The sequence below is a fragment of the Poecilia reticulata genome, linkage group LG3 (genome assembly GCF_000633615.1).
Source record: "Poecilia reticulata strain Guanapo linkage group LG3, Guppy_female_1.0+MT, whole genome shotgun sequence".
Lineage (NCBI taxonomy): Eukaryota > Metazoa > Chordata > Actinopteri > Cyprinodontiformes > Poeciliidae > Poecilia > Poecilia reticulata.
The window spans coordinates 13,758,947-13,777,575 of record NC_024333.1 but is presented as its reverse complement, the minus strand read 5'-3'; the positions used below and the strand labels follow the sequence as shown (position 1 = coordinate 13,777,575).

At 38.3% G+C, this 18,629-nt stretch overlaps 1 protein-coding gene across 12 annotated transcripts in view; it reads left to right on the top strand.

The window, feature by feature from the left end:
* Positions 1–18,629, top strand: part of cemip (cell migration inducing hyaluronidase 1) — a 228,577-nt gene that overhangs the window by 28,957 nt on the left and 180,991 nt on the right. For 6 of the 12 annotated variants that reach the window (XM_017303981.1, XM_017303972.1, XM_017303973.1 and 3 more), the window contains exon 4: positions 13,508–13,784. In XM_017303981.1, coding sequence (XP_017159470.1) covers positions 13,508–13,784 — 277 coding nt within the window. Of the gene's footprint in view, positions 1–7,635; positions 7,775–13,507; positions 16,852–17,030; positions 17,651–18,629 lie in introns of those variants that run through there. The other 6 variants (XM_017303978.1, XM_017303977.1, XM_017303976.1 and 3 more) reach the window with 6 other exon arrangements.

Sequence of the window (18,629 nt, the reverse complement as noted above, 5' to 3'; positions counted from 1 at the left end):
CTGCTGCCCCCGCGACCCGACCCCGGATAAGCGGAAGAAAATGGATGGATGGATGGATAAACCTAAAGTGAAAAAATAAGAAAACTAGAAACTCTATGGGGTGAGCTAGAAGGACTTAAGAAATAACTTAACTAGGACTGCCAAGGCTATAGTACCCCCAAGAATTTAAAACTACTTTCACCCCTGCTTTTACTGACCTGTGAAACTTTGGGGCTTGTTTTGTAGCTGTAATGTCAGCAAAACATTATGTTCCTTTCGTGCACATTTAAGATTTAGACATCTTGACAGATAAAGTCGCCATTGTTGGCAAGCAGGTTGGCTAGCAGGGTGAGGGGTTTCAGATGCAGCCTGACCGCAGACAGGAGAAGACCGCAGCCTGCTCAGCACGGTGCGCAGCAGAACCTCAGATAAGGGAGATGTTCCGTTTTTTGTGGCAAGTTTCATTTGAGGGGGCACTGCCCCCTTTTGCCCCAGCGTATAGCCGGTCCCGTTTCCTGCCATGAGTCTGACACACATCTACTCAGCAGGTCTGCTTCGCTGCCGCACAAGTGTAATCCCAGCGCAAGCGTCTGACCGCTCATGTTGCGTTTAAAAGCGGCTCGGAAAAACAGGTTGCGACATGTTAACAATGTATTAAACACTTTTTTTCAACAGTTAAAACTAACAGAAGGCAGAGATATGGGAAGTGTGGAAGCCCTTAGTGTATTAAACCGATATAGGAATAACAGGCCACTTTAAGGTAATAAACTGCTTCCAGTCCAGGGGGGACACGGCTGACTCTGTGGGCGGGCCTGCCTAGAACAGAGACGCATCTAAAACATGCACGACAGAGGTACTTAAGGACCAGGTTTGGAAACCATTGAGTTTCCAAACCTGGAAATGATGTTGTTAAGTGTCTTTCCAACATCATGGTTTATCACACTTCAAAATGAAGGACTTGACTAAACTCAGATTTCATTCATTTATTTGAACTAGCGAACAGAAAGTAAAGAAGAGTTGAAAAACTTAACAAAAGTAATTTTTTCTTTTACTTTAATAGTAATAATAATACATAGTGCTTTTAAGGACACTCAAAGACACTTCGGCATTATAGTTTTAAATTAATAATTTGTCTTTTTTCCAATGAGATTGATCACTTTTCCTCTGAAGTGCTTTTTTAGTTACCGTTTCTGCTGAGCTGGTCTTCCTCTGATCGATCCTCCGCTAGGATGAGGATGACTAGGAGCTAAATATCCTAACGGTATTTGGTTCCTTGAGCTCTCTCGTTCCCAATCCAGGATCAGTTTTCCTCAGATCAGCCACAGTTCTCCTCCGTGCTTTTCTCCTTTGCACCCCGACACTCTTCTGCACATATCCTTATTGCAGCATTTAGCTTTAACTTGTGCATTTAAATTTTTACACACAACCTCGGTTTCTGAAAACATTAGTAGCGGTCTCCATCAGCTTCCTTCTCAACTTCACCCATTCTCTGGCCTTCTCCATTTAATCATTCAACACTGCTGTGTTTCTTTTTCTTACCTCAGTCACTGTTGAGTTCACTTGTCCTACGTTAACCTATAGTACTTTCATAACAGGGATGCATTTCAGTCTCTAGACCAGTGGTTCTTAACCTTTTTTGAGGTACCGAACCCCTAGTTACATATGCTCATCCACCGAACCCTTCTTATTCCAAACTCTCCCCCCCGACACACAAAATACTTTGCGGTATTCTGATTATATTAGCTGTGTTACCACCCCCACGCCACTAGAGGCAGTACCAACCCCGAAAAGATGTGACTAAGGAGCAGATTTAGACTATAGAATTAGGTAAAAACGGTGAGCTTTGCTGAAGTAATTAAAGACACAAGCTGAAATCCATGCTGAGAGTGGAGCTCCTTCAATCAGGGCTCCTCCGCAGCTCTGATTGGCTAAGCAATGTTATGTGATCCTCTGCAGCAAGTGATGGCAAAGCGGGGCGTCATCACAACTTTACACAAGTGTGTCTTTACCTCCGCGGCAGAGGCTCCACCGAACCCCTGAGACCGACTCACCGAACCCTTGGGGTTCGATTGAACCCAGGTTAAGAAGCACTGAGCTAGACTAATATGTAAATATTCATCACCAAAACGCTTTGACTTTCTGCTTTTCACATTCTCACGTTAAAAATAGTAATCGCTCCCCACATACATAATCGCTTGGATCACACAAAACAAGCAACAAAAAATCAGTAATATATGCCTCTCACTTACAGTTGTGAGATGCATAGTACCAACCATATTGTAAAAACTTTCTAAATATTCTAAGGCTGGTTTTTAACCAGTGACTATATTAGTGTGCAAAGCAAGATGAAAGAAAATCGAAGAAAACATACATGGGATGGTGCTAATCCAAGCTAAATTGAGAGATGAAAGACTAATCAAAAAGTAATGGAAACAAGAAATAAATTGATCAAACTCTTTAAAAATATGATGGAATGTTTTAATTAAAAATTATGACACAAGAAGCAAATATTCTGAAATGATTCTATTATGATCTTGATTTTACCCCAAATAACATGACCACTGTATAGGAAATGGGTTAATTTAGGTCTCTCCTCATATTGTACCTTTTACAACCAATCTACACTAAAGAATTTCCAGATGTTGAAAAGACTGCACAGTGTCAATGAGTGACCTTTTTGCAGTATTCTAATTTTCTGAGACACTGAATTGTGAGTTTTCATTATATTTAAACCATGATCATCAAAATAAGAAGAAACAAGTGCTTGGAAGATGTTACTCTGTGTTGATTCTATATAATGAGTTTCACTTTCTGATATAACAGCCAGAAAATATTTAAATTTTACACAATATTCTACTTTTTTATATGTAATAGTATATGATGTTCAAGACAAAGGGATCTGTTAAGAATGGTTCATGATCTATGATCTAAAAGAACACCTATGAATGTTCTTTTTGTTTATTTCCTGATTTATGACAATCAGCACACATTTGGCTTACAAGAAAGGCATTTTCAAATAAGACTGAAACTGCCTTCTGTTATTTTACATGGTACTAACTTGGACCAACTTTTAAAAATATATAATTTTGACTACAAATTGGCTTAGGTAAATGTTGAATGCACTGCATCTATAATGTGTTTTTCTACTGATGATATTTCATGCTAGAGCCATATTCACACAGTCACATTCACATATTTATTGACCATTACGTATAAATATGATCAATACACAACTTGTGATATATCGACACGACAGGAAGTTGGTGCTGGACCCACAACTTTTATATTTTATATTGCAAAATGACTGCTCTACCTGCTAAGCCACTGTTAGTAATGCTTATGGGAAACAAGAAATAAGATGCCCTCATTATCCTTGTGGAATAACAAGGGTGATGGTGCTTAGCTCCAGCTGTCAAAGAGCAAGAGGTGGGCTACACCCTGGACTGGTTGCCAGTCCATCACAGGGCAACACAGACAGACAACCATGCAAACATGGTTGTCAGAACTGTTGAATTGTTGTTAGCACTGAAAGTGTTAAGTGTGTGTGAGTGCACAATAGTCATTTTTTGCACTGATGAAGGAAGCTGGAGTACCCAGAAAGAACCCATGTATGCACAGGGAGAACATGAAAACCCCATCCAGAAAGACACCGGGCCAGGATTTGAACCCAGAGCCTTCTTGCTCCAAGGCAACTGTGCCACTATGGAGTAAAATAAAATAAAATGTAAAATATAAATATTTTTAAGTCTTAAATGGGTGTTTTTAATTAATAGTTTCATAGGATGGGAGATTATGGTACTGCAAAAAATTTGTTGTAAGGCTTCCCAGGTGAAAAAAAAGTATACTTAAGTATATTTCAAACATACTTAAATTTATGAAAGTATACTAAGTATTAAGTGTACTACCTATAAGTATATCTGAAGTATACTAAAAGTATACTTGTACCAATTTCGAAATTAGAACTTTAAACACACTTAAACATAATTGTACCAAAATACACTCATCCATCCATCCATCCATCCATCCATCCATCCATCCATCCATCCATCCATCCATCCATCCATCCATCCATCCATCCATCCATCCATCCATTTTCTTTACACCCTTGTCCCTCAGTGGGGTCGCAAGGGTTGCTGGTGCCTCTCTTCAGCTAATGTTCTGGGCGAGAGGCGGAGTCACCCTGGACAGGTCGCCAGTCTGTCGCAGGGCAACACAGAGACACACAACCATGCACACACACTCTCACACCTAGGGGCAATTTGGAGAGGCCAAAATACACTTTTAATATATTAAATAAAAGTATACTTTAAGTGAACGAAAAATATATTTACCCAAGTGTAAATATACACTTTCTCAAGTATATTTAAAATATATTTAAAATATATTTTGTGTATATTTAAAAATATATGCTCAAAATATATATTTTTTTAAATTCACCTAACACTACTTTAGATTATTAATGTCAGTATGTTTTAAATTACATCTCAGTGTAAATTTTAGACTAATAAAGTATACCTATTTTAATTTTCTTTATTTAACCAGGTGAACCTTGTTGAGATCCAGATCTCATTTTCAAGAGGGACCTGGGCAGAAGTCTGCAACACGCAGCAACCTGATTACAAAATAAAACTAATTGATACATATGCAGAAGTATGTCTTTTAGGCACCTTTAAAGTGCGTTAATGTAATATGTAGGCATACTTTTCAAGTATCTAAAGTATGAATATTTAAGTGCCTTAATAATCTTTTACTATTTATTAAAATTGCATACAATAAAAAAATGATAATCATGATGTAATGTTTAAAAAAGTACCCAATCAATTTTCAGATGTGTAAAACCTTATAATCAACTGCATTAGCTCCAGTTCACACTCCAGACCAGATGGTGGTGGTATTGCACACTTTCATTTATTTAAAAACGCCACAAAGAGAAGAAAAAACTTGAACGCAGGGAAGATAACAGACGTTGTTCAAATTTGCCATTTTTGCTCGCATAATATTGCCTTAAAAGTAGAGAGGGTCTTGACAATAGTTACTAATTTTGGTAAATTCAAGCTGGTGACGTCCTAGTCCGAGTTAGACGACAACACAACGGGACAACAACCAATGGAAATGAAATGTGTGTCACAAAAGGAGCCCAGAGGGACGAAGGCTGCTAAGTGTTGTTAGCTGGTGGCAAGTTTGCTTATTAATTATCTTTGTTTAATTATAAACAGTGCAGTAAAAATATATAACTTACGTTGGTTTCTTAAATAATTATTTTATCAATTTTATTGTGACTTGTATGATTATTACTATAGCAATCATTCAGCTTCATGTTATAACTGCATGGAGGCTGTTTGTTGCGACTTATACTTTAATTCATAAACTAACCTGGTTTATATTAAGCTTCATAAGACAGAGAGACTTTGATATTGTGAGGTGGTTGTTGTTCTAACTCGTTCATCAATGGTTTTATCTTCAACATATGTTTGCAGTCTAAGCAAATGAAGATGAAATATGAAGCCAGAGAAAACAGGTGTTAGGAAACTAAAGACTTTTCTGTCTCAGAAGAGGCTCCACCAGATCACCAACCAGCTCTGAGGATGAACCTTCACATCGTCTTCATGATGTAAGTTTGTTTTTGTTTTTTTAATGAGGAGCTAGCTACATTTTCAACTACAAAAACTGCTGTGTTACCAACACCAAGTGCTTAATAAACATGATTTGATTTAAAGATAACTGGACAGAATTTTCCCCCTTGTTAATCTAACATTTCTCTTTCATACATTTTATTTGTTGTTGGCTTTCAGGGCCCTGTGATGGACTGGTGACCTGTCCAGGGTGAACCCTGCCTCTCATCTGATGGCTGCTGGAGATGGGCACCACCAGCCCCCCTCACCACCCTGCAAGGATCAGTGTGTTCAGATCATGGATGGAAAGATTTTAAGGTAGTTTGTCTCCTTAAGTCCACACTTAAAACAGCTTCATAGTTAATGCCAACATCAACTGATTCTATGACATTGCTGACTATTTTTTTCTTCTTCTAACATAAACAGGCAAAGAAGAAACCCAGAAATGTTTTTCCACTCCAGGCATCCGGTCCCAATCATCAGTTCTGATGATGTCACATACATGGCGAGTCCACAACGTCTTAAAATTGTAAGTATTATTTTTTTATTTGCCATTTTTCTGTTCTCTTCAAATACAAATACTTTCTCTGTTTAATTGCTCTATTGTTCTTTTTTGTAGGATTCTGTAAGGTGCAGTGAACGGGAATGTTCTGTCGTTGATCCTCACTTTCATGTTTTATTGTCACACTTAAATTTTCATGTTCACGTGTTCACTTTTGATGTGTAAACTGATCATTTATGTAAAGTTCACAAAGTTGTGAGTAAAATTGGACAATTTTAAAATGTTGGTAATAAAACAAAATATTTGAATTACCATGAACATCTTGTGTAATTAATCTTTCCTTGTGATTTTAGCCAAAAAAAATGTAAGTACTGTAGTGTAGTTATGCATGTCATTTACAAAATAGGTACGTAGGAATAAAGACTTTCATGAGTAATTAAAATTGTACTTTATTATCAATGGCAGGAAATCAAAAATAAAAAGTGTAATTTAAATACATCATTAATGTATTAAAAGTATATTTAAAATATATTTGAAGTATATTAAATATTTTTTATATAATTCTATGATGGAATTGTTACACTCAAAATATAATATATCAAAATATAATAAAGCTCTGAAATATTATATTTAAAAAGTATACTTTAAGTACACTAAGTACAGTTCCAAAAAAGTACGTTGAGTATACTATAAGTTGTAATTTAATACTATTTAAACACTACTAAAGAATACTAAGCACAAAAGTTGTTCCAAAATAGTACAGTTTAAGTACATCAATAAAAGTATACTAAAGTATGTTAAAATTTAGTATACTATAGTATACTTTTTTTACTTGGGTTTAAATGCATCTTTACTAGTGATGTCAATAAATGTGGATGGTACCATATACTGAAGCAGAGATAAGGAACATCATTAGAATGTGACTACGTTATTATTACTCTTAATTGGATTAGATTAAAGTTTTACGTCGCTCTGTTCACGGTTTTAAGCTTTATTTGATAATCAATCAAACTGCAGAGTAAACTGCAGGAAGTTTTCGATTTGCATAATATGAAATTGTTCTGATTGAAACCATTTTTTTTCTTTTTACGGAACATTCTCACTTAATTTAATCACTGATGTATGATACAAAGTATTCACAGTGTTGACCACAAAAGCATCTTTAGAGAGTAGAATCTTTTCTGGGAAATAAAGTCACAGTGCCATGTGAAGGGTTTAAGATTGGTGCTTGTCCTTTTTAAAAATAATAATAATAATCTGACTAGATATAGCCTAACAGAAGTATAAAAATACAAACTTGACATTGCTTTAAACATATTTGGAAGGTTTAGATTTCTTATAACTTCTGAAGTTTCTCTTGTATCTTGCCTTTGAGTTGGAGTCATTAGATTACTTATCAAGTAGAAGAGGTGCAGTTGTGTGTACTGCTGGATAGGTCAACGAAAGTAGCTACACAAAAAAGTCAAAAAGTGAATGAAAGCACTTGTGCATGAAAGAGCTCCTAGATGGTTTATCCACTGTTCTTCACTCCCTCTCTCGTAGGAAAGCTGGTGATAGCGGACACCAGCCAGGCCATACTGCTTCGGGCCAAGCACATTCTGATTGGAGACAAAGGGGAGTTGCACATTGGAAGTGCAGACTGTCCCTATAAGGGCAACCTCACCATCTCCTTGTTTGGAAGGTACATTTGGTTAAATTTGGTTTCAAAACATTGATTTCTGACTTAACTACAGTACACAGTAGGTGTGAAATATCTTAGTTGTTACCTTTGCAAGTTAATCTTTTACATATATGAAGCCATTAATAGTTCCATTCTTTAATCAAAATTGTTTTAATAATTGTTTTTGAGCTGGTGGTCTGTTTTATTCATATCCCAAGACAAATTGGTTTTCAGCAAGCATCATAAATTTACAGAAACTGTTGAACCATCCACAAAATACATGGCATTATTTTTGTTAATACCACACAATTACAGATCTTGGAGAAGTATCTGGTACTATTCTGCATTAAATTTCATTGTGCTCCCAAAATAACAAGAATATAAAATGCGTATCTCAAAAACCTGAAAAGTGGTCCTGTCTGGGTATTGACATGATGCCAAGACAAGACCTCTATGCCTGATGGGGAAGAAGAGCAAACCTTCAACAAACTCTTAAATGACAAAAGTAGTGTTTTTCATTTTGTTTTCATTACATAAATATTGCACTAATTTGTCACACTCAGAAATTTTTTGCCTGCACAATATGTAGAACATGCAGCAAATATAAACTGAAACATATTTTCTGGGCTTTAGATCCAGAAAAGATCTAAAGCCCTTGTTTTTATTTTCTACAAGAAAAAACTTCCATTGTTTAGTAAGGGGACATAAAAAAATAAAGAAGGGAGAAAAACCCAGTTTAAACAGCACATGTGCTATTACTTAATAGCACATGTGTTATTAAGTAATTGTTCACCCGCTTTTTGTAACCTTATGGTTAGTACACTATGTTTTGATTACACCAGGCTGTGTATGAAAATTTATATCACATGCCAGACAAATTACTGCTTTAAAAATAAACTGTGCCCATAGCCACAGCACAGTGTCGTGCATTAATTTTTGATTTAATCATTAAGCATACAATTTGTCCATCCAGGCATTGATCCATCTTTTATTTATTTTTTTTACTCTGTTTGGGGTTTTACAAGGTTTCCCCCAGAAAACTTACTAAGCCCAGAAAACTTTCTAAGCCCAATGGTTGGGACACTGATTGCAAGGTGGTGTTATGTCAGGTAACACTTTATTTGAAGGGGTGTGAATAAGACTGACATGACATAACACCTGTCATGAACATCAGTAAGTCCTCATGAATATTTATGACTGTTGTCATAAAGTGTCATTCGGTAAATCATGACACTTTTAATACAAAGTTGACATTATTCAAAATGTCTTTGTTATGACAACTTGACATTAACCAAGAATCATGATCTGACATAAATTTGTCATACTAGTCATAATAATTTCATTATTACACTAGCAAAAGATTTAACAAAACAATGATTAATATTTCCACTCCCTGAAATAAAGCGAAATAAGTAGGACAAGCAAAGATTTCATTAAGCTTTATTACACTGTCAAATGATTTAATTACAGACTTCACAATTTCTTTTACATCAACTAAAGTGGAACAAATAGCACCAGTTATATGTCATTAAGTGTCATTACAGTGTCATTAATATTAACTCTTATCTCATGTAAAGTGAAACTAGTAGCAACAATTATAAAGATGTCATTAAGTGTTATTACAGTGTCAAATGCTATGCTAACAGTCATTGATATTAAGTCTTACCTCAAGTGAAGTGAAACACACTGGACTACTTCTAACTACCATCATAGCTGTAGAACAAACCCTTTGTACATTGGAATAAAACAAAAGATAACTTGTTCTAACAGAGGGTTTAACGTCTGGTCAGTATGTTGTTACTCTGGAATACTGACTGTAAAACTAAAACAGAATTACTTATTTTTTAACTTAAGAAAATAGGTTCTTTCAACAGTCAGTCATCTCCTTCGTTATAGTCTTCCTGTAATGCTCTGAAAACAAGAGATCTTCTTCTTGTCTTCATTTCCTGGCAGCAGCTCTTTGACAGTGTCCAGAAATGCTCAGAAATTACAGCTGTTCTTGCAATAGTTAATCACGGTGAAAATCTTTTCATGAATTCAAACTTGATGAATCTCTTTTGGACATTCTCATAGTCGGTGATGACACAATTCATTGTGGTCACTTAAAAAAAGAACAAAAACAAAAAACAGTGTCATCATAATTCAGCATTTATTTAAATACCATTCCAAAAATTTCCGTTGCTGCACACTGTCAGAATGGTAGACTGGCAGACAAATGTCTAGTTAACATGACTGGTTGTTATAAAGTGCAATACAATTGTTTCTTAACACAAGTAGCCTAATAACTAAAGCTGAACAAAATTATTCTGATCAAATATTTTTCTGGCAGAAGTTCAGTCATACTGTTGTTGTTCATATTGCATCATTTAATTTTAGGCACATGAGTCTATCTTTTCACTTAATGAGTATTCTAAATTATTTCCAACCAGATACTCTGGCTTATTGATGTTTGCAAGAAGTTTATTAATAAACTTGATTTAACACCAGTTTTTAGTTGTCTAAAACGTAACTTATTAACTCAGCTGGTGAATGTTGATTCCTGCTCCCCCTTCTGCACTTACCTGGCCCGTCCCACTCCACTTCACATGGTAAAAATAGTAACACAAAAATGACCTACCTAATTTTCTTGGGGAATATTTCATCTGCTTCTTTTTCTTTGGTCAAACAGGGATTTCTTTCTCTGGTGGCTGGTCTTTATTATCATCCTCCACACTCGTAGCATGTCTTCATTAGCTAACTTTGTCCCCCCACCACGTGTCGTTCGGCTAACATGGGTCTTCATGTGGCTAAAGTTTCCAAAGCAAAAAACACAAGAACTGTCGCATCAGCCAAGTTGCTAAATAATGCACATAAAGGATAACTTTAACTAACATATTGGCTTTTAATTTGCTAGATTAAAATTGGAGGGAAAAAACAATGTGCCTGTCTTCAAAATATGTTTAATATTAAGGGCTAACCTTACAGTAATGGAGTTTAATAACTTTAGCTAACATTAACTTACAGCAAGGTAGGATTGGCTGGAATTGCTCATAGCTAACATTACAAAGAAAGAGAACATAGTCACTGTTATTTTCTCAAAGAAAATAAGTTAAGACACATACCTCATATGTATTAGATGACAAACGTCGGCTTCTTTTTAAACAGGAGGTCTGGCCGCTATAACTTGTTAGGTTGGCCCCAGGGCCCCACAATATGGAAGATTTCTTCTTCACCAACACACTGCTGCCTCTCACTGGTGGAGATGGTGCATTGCACTGCTTAACACTTGCATTTAGAAATGGGGTCCAACCAACTCTACACACGTAAAACTTGTCATTTGCCACAGCCCTCTACGTTTGCCTCAGTCCTCGCACGCACAAGGGTTAAAACAAATAATGTTTCAAATGCTAAGTTAATTAGTGTTTTGTAGACATCTTTCTGTAAAACTTTAGGATCAATTAAATTAAGAAATTAAAGACTAAACAAAATGGCAGAGCAATATAATATTACCACATAAAGCTACATAATTTTTAAAGTTTAATTGGTAATACTTTTATAACAAATTTATGTCAGATCATGATTTCTTGGTTAAGTTGTCATAGCAAAGACATTTTGAATAATGTCAACTTTGTATTAAAAGTGTCAAGATTTACCAAATGACACTTTATGACAAGTCATAAATATTTAGGAAGACTTACTGATGACAGGTGTTATGTCATGTTTATGACGGTGTCATGTCAGTCTTATTCACACCCCTTCAAATAAAGTGTTACCTTATGTCAATTGCAGTCTAAGCCAGGGAGATTAAGTTCGGCAATGGTAGCATTGAAATGAAAAACAAACTGCTAATCACACTAGGTCCTGATCTTAGGCATCCTGAAGTGGCAGCCTTAGGAAAGACTCACTATAAAGTGGATCTTCATGACAGTTAACAATGGACATGCATGCATGCGACCCACATATAAAGAATTGGTGGTGCTGGAACTCTGGATCCCATTAAAACAAATCCAGTGTGTGCTCTGGGACAGTGAAGTATGTAGTTAAGACAATGCAAGGCAGAAAAGGCAACAAATGGATGGTCTTACCATCAAAGGCACCATATCATGTGGATCTGTGTACATGGATGTTGCAAGTCCCATGGGAAAACACTGGAAATACTAAACCCAGCAAAATTGTTGTGGCGGGACCTTTGCAAGACTTCCTGTCCCGCCACGGATAGGTGCTGCCTACTGCTGTCATGGATGCCTACAGAGACCAAGTTGACTCACCACACACCCAGGCCATCCTGCTATGTGCCTTTCAAATGACCCCTCCAAAATTCTTCCACATCATAAGAAGGAAAAACTCTCAAAAATAGACATGAGTGAGAAGGCGCACATTCTTAACTGTGTCAATGAGGAGTCATTTAACATTTTCAAAATAGTGTAGGTGTTTTCAGTTGCGCATGGTGGCTATCAGACAGAATGGATCAGGATAGGAAAAGTGGAGACAATAATGCAGAAGACTTAGCCACCTAGCCATCACATTTATTTATACTTCAGTCTTCTGCTGAGACTGATTTGGTGGAACATTGTGCTTTTAATAGACTATTTGATTAATTGCTTTTGGCTGAATTTTTGAGGCTTCAGTGGTAAGTTGTAGACAGGAAATAGGAAAGAGAGAGAAGAGGAAAACATGTAGCAAATCATAGACTTAATAAAGAATAGGCTTCATGGTCCGCTCTTGCTTATTGTCGCTGATGTGACGTGGAGCCGCCATCTTGGAGTGGTTGCCCGCTACACTCTGTGCTATATGTTTGGCAACTGGGTGCAATGAGATATCAGTGCTTTATATCAGTCAGTTCTAGCTTTAGAGTGATTCAGCAGCTGATATTAATCCGTGCTGTTCAGTGAATCTCTTTTTCCATAAAGACACTTCCCATTTCTTCCTCAAATCGTTGTCTTTAGAAAACCTTGAAAACGGAAACGGAAGACTTCGGAGGCATCTTACTTTTGATAGAGTGAAAGAATTACATATTGCACCTGTGCAAGCTTTACTGGTGATTGTAATCAATTTGTAATAATTTGTAATAGCATAATATTATAATAATACATTTATAATTATAGTTTTATTTTTAAGGTAGCGCTCTTGTCTCAGATAATCTAAATCAATGTAAGGGAATAACTACAACTTTTTAAGATGTACAAAATCTCAGTTAGCCTTCATAGAGGGGGCTGAACCGCAGTATTATACCAAGCTAATATTAGCTGGTATTTTACTGGTGGACATAAATACAGTATAGTAACATTCTATTCACAAAATATGAACAATATGTTAATCTTACTTGTGAAAAGGTAATGAATGCATCAATATTCCATCTATTTGAGCAAAACAATCTTGCAGTGCTGAGGCGTCTTCCGCTGTTTTGTTTTAGTCAAGTAGAAGGGACGACCGCTCCAAGATGGCTGCCAAATTTGGTGTGTCCGAGCAGCCGATGTGGAGTCTATGTTGGGAACTGGGGTTTTGGGTTTTTGTGGGGAGTCTCTTGTTTGCTCCTTCCTTCACCATCCACTAGATGCCAAGAGGCTGCTCATACTTGGAGGGTGGGCCGGCTGTCTGGAGTCAGCACACCTGTGATCAATCTACCTCATCATTCTAGGAGTATATGAGGAGCGGCCTGCCTGCACATTAGCGCCTGAGTGTTTGCCTGTTATGGTACTCTGTGCCCCTCTGAGTCTAGTTTCCGAGTTTCCAATGATAATCTCTTGTAACACCAACCTGTTGCTTTCCTCTCAGGTGATCTTACCCTCTGGTTGTTCGAGTTCATCTCCTTCTTGGCTTCAGATTCTGACAGTTCCTCCTTTCACGGTTGGCCATCAGACCACTCCTTGCTCCTCTTCACAAGAACTTACCTGCCACCCTCCACTGCAAGCGTCATCCATCCATTTCCAAAGAGCACTCAGTCAAGACCAAACACTGGAACCAGGATCATCTCAAAAACTCCATGCAAAGACACCAAATCACCAGAGATCACAGTACTTCTCCACCTGGTGGAAACTCATCTTCCAACCAAGTAAACTCATCTCCCATTTCTCAGAATTTGATCAGTCTGTTTTACCATCAACTTACCTGTTCTCTCCAATTACCCTCAGTGTTCTGACAATCCCGGCTTCCCACCCACCGAACAAGAACCACATATCTCAGAGTTTAATCTTTGTTCAAAATAAACTTTATTTACCTGATTTCTTAGTCTCCTGTTTTTCTGTACATGGGTCAAAATACTTGAACCCAACATGACAGAACACTCAGTCCAACAGTCAGACCTCACAGAAGCTCTCAGGAGGACTATGGCAGAGCAACACTCACTAATCCAATCCCATGATACTGTTTTACAAGTTCTTTGTGATGGCCAAACCGAAACGAATCACCATCTTGAAGAACTATCTAATTCAGGGGTGTCAAACTCCAGTCACCAAGGGCCGGTGTCCTGCAGTTTTTAGATGTGCCACAGGTACAAAACACTGGAATGAAATGGCTTAATTACCTCCTCTTTGTGTAGATGAGTTCTCTAAAGCCTTGCTACTGACCTAATTATTCTATTCAGGTGTGGTGCAGCAGAGGCACATCTAAAAGTTTCAGGACACCGGCCCTTGAGGACTGGCGTTTGACACCTCTAATTTGTTACAAAGCTCTCTCCATCAGACCTCCACTTCCACTTCCTCTCCAGAACCACCGGTCCACTCCATGTCTTCAGATATCCATCTACCTACTCCAGAAAAGTTCTCAGGTGATATTAATCGTTGTGGTGGTTTTCTTCAGTGCTCTATAGTATACAATCATTTTGCTTTTGAAATTACATATGGCAGAGCCTTGATTGTTCAGAAGCAAGATTCCCTACTCCTGCTAATTTTGTTTGCACTTCCCATGACTTTTTGAAGGGGTTTAAGCAGATTTTTAGCCAAGAACCTGATGAAACATCCAATTCCCATGAGTTATGGACAATCAAACAAGAGCAGAGATCAGTGGCAGATTTCGCCATCAATTTTAGAATTAAAGCGGGAGCGTCAGGCTGAAATGCATCTGCTTTAAAAAGTGCATATTTTAAAGCACTCAGCAAATCTTTAAAATATGAACTAGCAACTCTGGATGAACCTGCAACACTAAAAGGTTTAATTAGTTTAACAATTCGGCTAGATAACAGGATATGTGATTGAGTGAAGGAAAGAAATGAGGAGTACATCTGACAGATTGTCTTCTCCTACTACACTTATTCACCTTCTATCTTCTCCGCAGAGCCAGACTGAACTGGAGCCCATGCAACTTGGTCAAACCTGTTTAACGCCTGAAGAAAGACTTAAGAGAATGACTTCCCATCTCTGTCTCTACTGTGGTTCACCCGAGCACTTCATCGCTCTTTGCCCAGTTCGACCAAAAGCTATAAATGCGAGGAGACTGGCAGGCCACTTGTGTGAAAATAAGACTCCTCACCTTCTGATACCAGCTGCCTTGTTTCATAAAACCCATCTCTCTTCTCTCTATGATCAAATCTGGGAGTGAACAGAACCTCAATGATTTAACTCTCATTCAACAGATGTCCATAGAAGCAGTTCCACTTACTGTGCCGCTCCGTGTCTCCACCTTGGACAGCAAGGCGCTATCCCAGATCACCCACAAGACTCAGTTAATCATCTCTGTGGACAATAGAGAACAAATCACCTTTTACGTATTTCCCACAGCCAACTCTCCCTTAGTCTTAGGTTTTGATTGGCTACAGAAACATAATCCCCACAATAACTGGTCTGAAATGCACAGGGACTCTTGGTCACTTAACTGTTATTCCACTTGTCTCCGCTCAGCAGTTCCACCAGGTCCATCCCCAGCAGTCAAAAAAGAGCCAAACCCACCTGATCTTACGCTCATCCTAGAGGATTATCATGATTTGGCTCTGGTATTCAGTAAATCAAAACCTGTCTCTTCCACCTCATCGCCCATATGACCTTCTTGCAGGACCCCCATTACCCACCAGCTGTTTGAATAACATCTCCCGTCCAGAACACAAGACCCTGGGAAAATACATAAGACACTCTTTCCGCAGGCATAATTTGTGCCTCTTTATCTCCTCTTGGTGCCGGATTCTTTTGTGGGGAAGAAAGAAGGCTCATTAAGACCATGCATCGACTACAGAAGTTTAAATCAAATAACTGTAAAATACAAATGCCCTCTGCCTCTTTTCTCCTCAGTTTCAGAACCAGTTCACGGCGCAACAATCTTCACCAATCTTCACCAATCTCGACCTCAGGAACGCAAATCATCAATTCCGCAGCAGCCAGGGGGACGAATGGAAGACGTCATTCAAAACACCCATAGGACACTTCGAGTATCTTGTCATGCCTTTTGGCTTATCCAATGCTCCTGCATTTTTTCATCTCTTGTTAATGATGTGCTGAGAGACTTTCTGAACATTTTTGTATTTGTTAGATGATATTTTGATCTATTCCAAGACCCTTGCTGAACACAAAAAACATGTCTGCCTCATCCTACAACTCCTTATGAATAATAAACTGTATGTCAAAGCTAAGAAATGCAAGTTTCACCAACCATCAGTCACATTCCTGGGTTTCATACTTGAGGGCGGACAGGTAAGACCCACATAGGAAAAAATCAAGGTTGTTTTGGACTGTCCCATTCCTGAAATGCGTAAACAGCTTCCAAGGTTCTTCAGATTTGCCTACTTCTACCGACGATTCATTCGGAACTACAGTCGAACCGCATTACCACTCACAGCTCTTACTTTCAACAAGACAGCATTCAGTTGGACACCCGAAGCTGACGCCGCTTTCCATCAGCTCAAATTGCTTTTTTCTAAAGCTCCTGTTCTAATTGAACCTGATCCCATTAAACAATTCATTGTTGAAGTAGATGCTTCTGAAACAAGAATAGGAGCTGTCCAATCTCAGTTCTCTGATTCTGATACTAAAGCTCATCCTTGTGTTTTTTAATCCCGCAGATTATCCCCTGCAGAACACAACTATGATTTGGGTGATGGAGAACTCCTCGCTATTAAACTTGCCTTGGAGGAGTGGCGGCACTGGTTGGAGGGCACAGAACATCCTGTTCTGGTCTGGCATCCTGACCAGGAGGTAAGAAAGAACCTTTCTTGGAGGTTATTTCTTACCTCCAAGAAAGAACCTCCAAGGTTCTTTCTTGGAGGTAAGAAAGAGCCTTTCTTACCTCCAATCAGCCAAAAGACTCAACCCCTGTCAATTCCGCTGGTTATTGTTCTTCTTCATGTTTAATTTGTCCATTTCCTATCGCCCAGTTCCAGAAATATCCAACCTGATTCCCTTTCCCGACTCTATTCTCCTGATGACTCACAAAAGGTCCCTGCCACCATTCTTCCACCCAGTTGTACAGTTGCCTCAGTTACTTGGGAAATCAAAGATCTCATCCACCAAGCCCAGGAATCTGAACCTGCTCCTGCTCATCCCTCACAAGAAGGTCTATGTCCTTACGTCTGTCCGAGCCCACCTAATTCATTGGATCCATTCTGTTAAATTCTCAGCACAATTGCTCTTGTCAACCGAGGTTCTGGTACCCCTCGATACATAAAGATGTTAAAGAATACGTCCTCTGCTGTCCTGTCTGTGCAAGAAATAAATCTTCTAATTAATCCTCATCTGGTCTCTTGCAACCCCTGTCCATCCTTCAGCGCCCTTGGTCACATATCTCCATCGAATTTATCTCCGGACTCTCATATCAAAAGGTATGACCACCATCTTGACTATTGTTGACATTTTCTCTAAATCATGCCATCTCCTTCCACTCAGAAAACTTCCCACAGCTTTCCAGACTGCTTTACTCCTTGTCAAACATGTTTTCCAACAACATGTCATCTTTCAAGAGATCCCCTCCAACTGTGGTCCACAATTTATATCCCAGGTATGGAAACATTTCTGTTCAGCATTGGAAGCAAAAGTCATACTCGCATCTGTTTACCACCCTCAGTCAAATGGAGAAACTGAATGTATGAACCAAGAATTCAAATCCACCCTCAGATGCTTCACTTTCACCAACCCATCTGATTGCAGTCAGTATCTCCCCTGGTCTAAGTATGCACATAATTCTCACATTTCTGCAGCTACTGGTTTCTCCCCTTTCAAAGTTTCCCTAGGTTATCAACCACCACTGTTCCCTTCAGATAAAAAAGAAATCTCCATAATTTCAGTTCAACACCACATCCGCCGCTGCAAGAATGTCTGGAACAGAACCATCACCACCCTCAATCACACCGCAGAACAAAACCGACACTATGCTGACCGAAAGAGAACACCTGCTCCACAGTACTCACTCAGACAAAACGTTTGGCTTTCTGCATGTGACATTCCACTTAAATCTATATAGAAGATACTCTCCCCCAGGTTAATAGGTCCATACGTCATCAGTCCCACAGCAGTCTGCCTTCGTCTCCCATCGTCTCTTCACATACATCCCACGTCCCCAAGTCAAACCCATTCAGACCTGCACATTGTCATCATCTTACCTGTTCTCTCCAATTACCCTCACTGTTCTGACAACCCCGGCTTCCCACCCGCAGGACAAGAACCACGCATCTCACAATTAAATTTTTATTCAAAATAAACTTTATTTATCTGATTTGTTAGTCAATCAATCAATCAATCAAATTTTATTTGTATAGCACATTTCAGCAGCAAGGCATTTCAAAGTGCTTTACACAACCAAAACAAAAACAGAAATAAACAGTGAGAAAGAGAGAAAATTAAAAAATAAAAAAAAAACAAAAAAAAACAAAAAAAAAAACAAACTCCCTTACCAGAGGACGCCGCCGTCCCACACAGAATTTAACTAACTTATAGTTAGAGGAGTCTGCCCTCCCGCGGACTTTAACTGGTTCCATTCC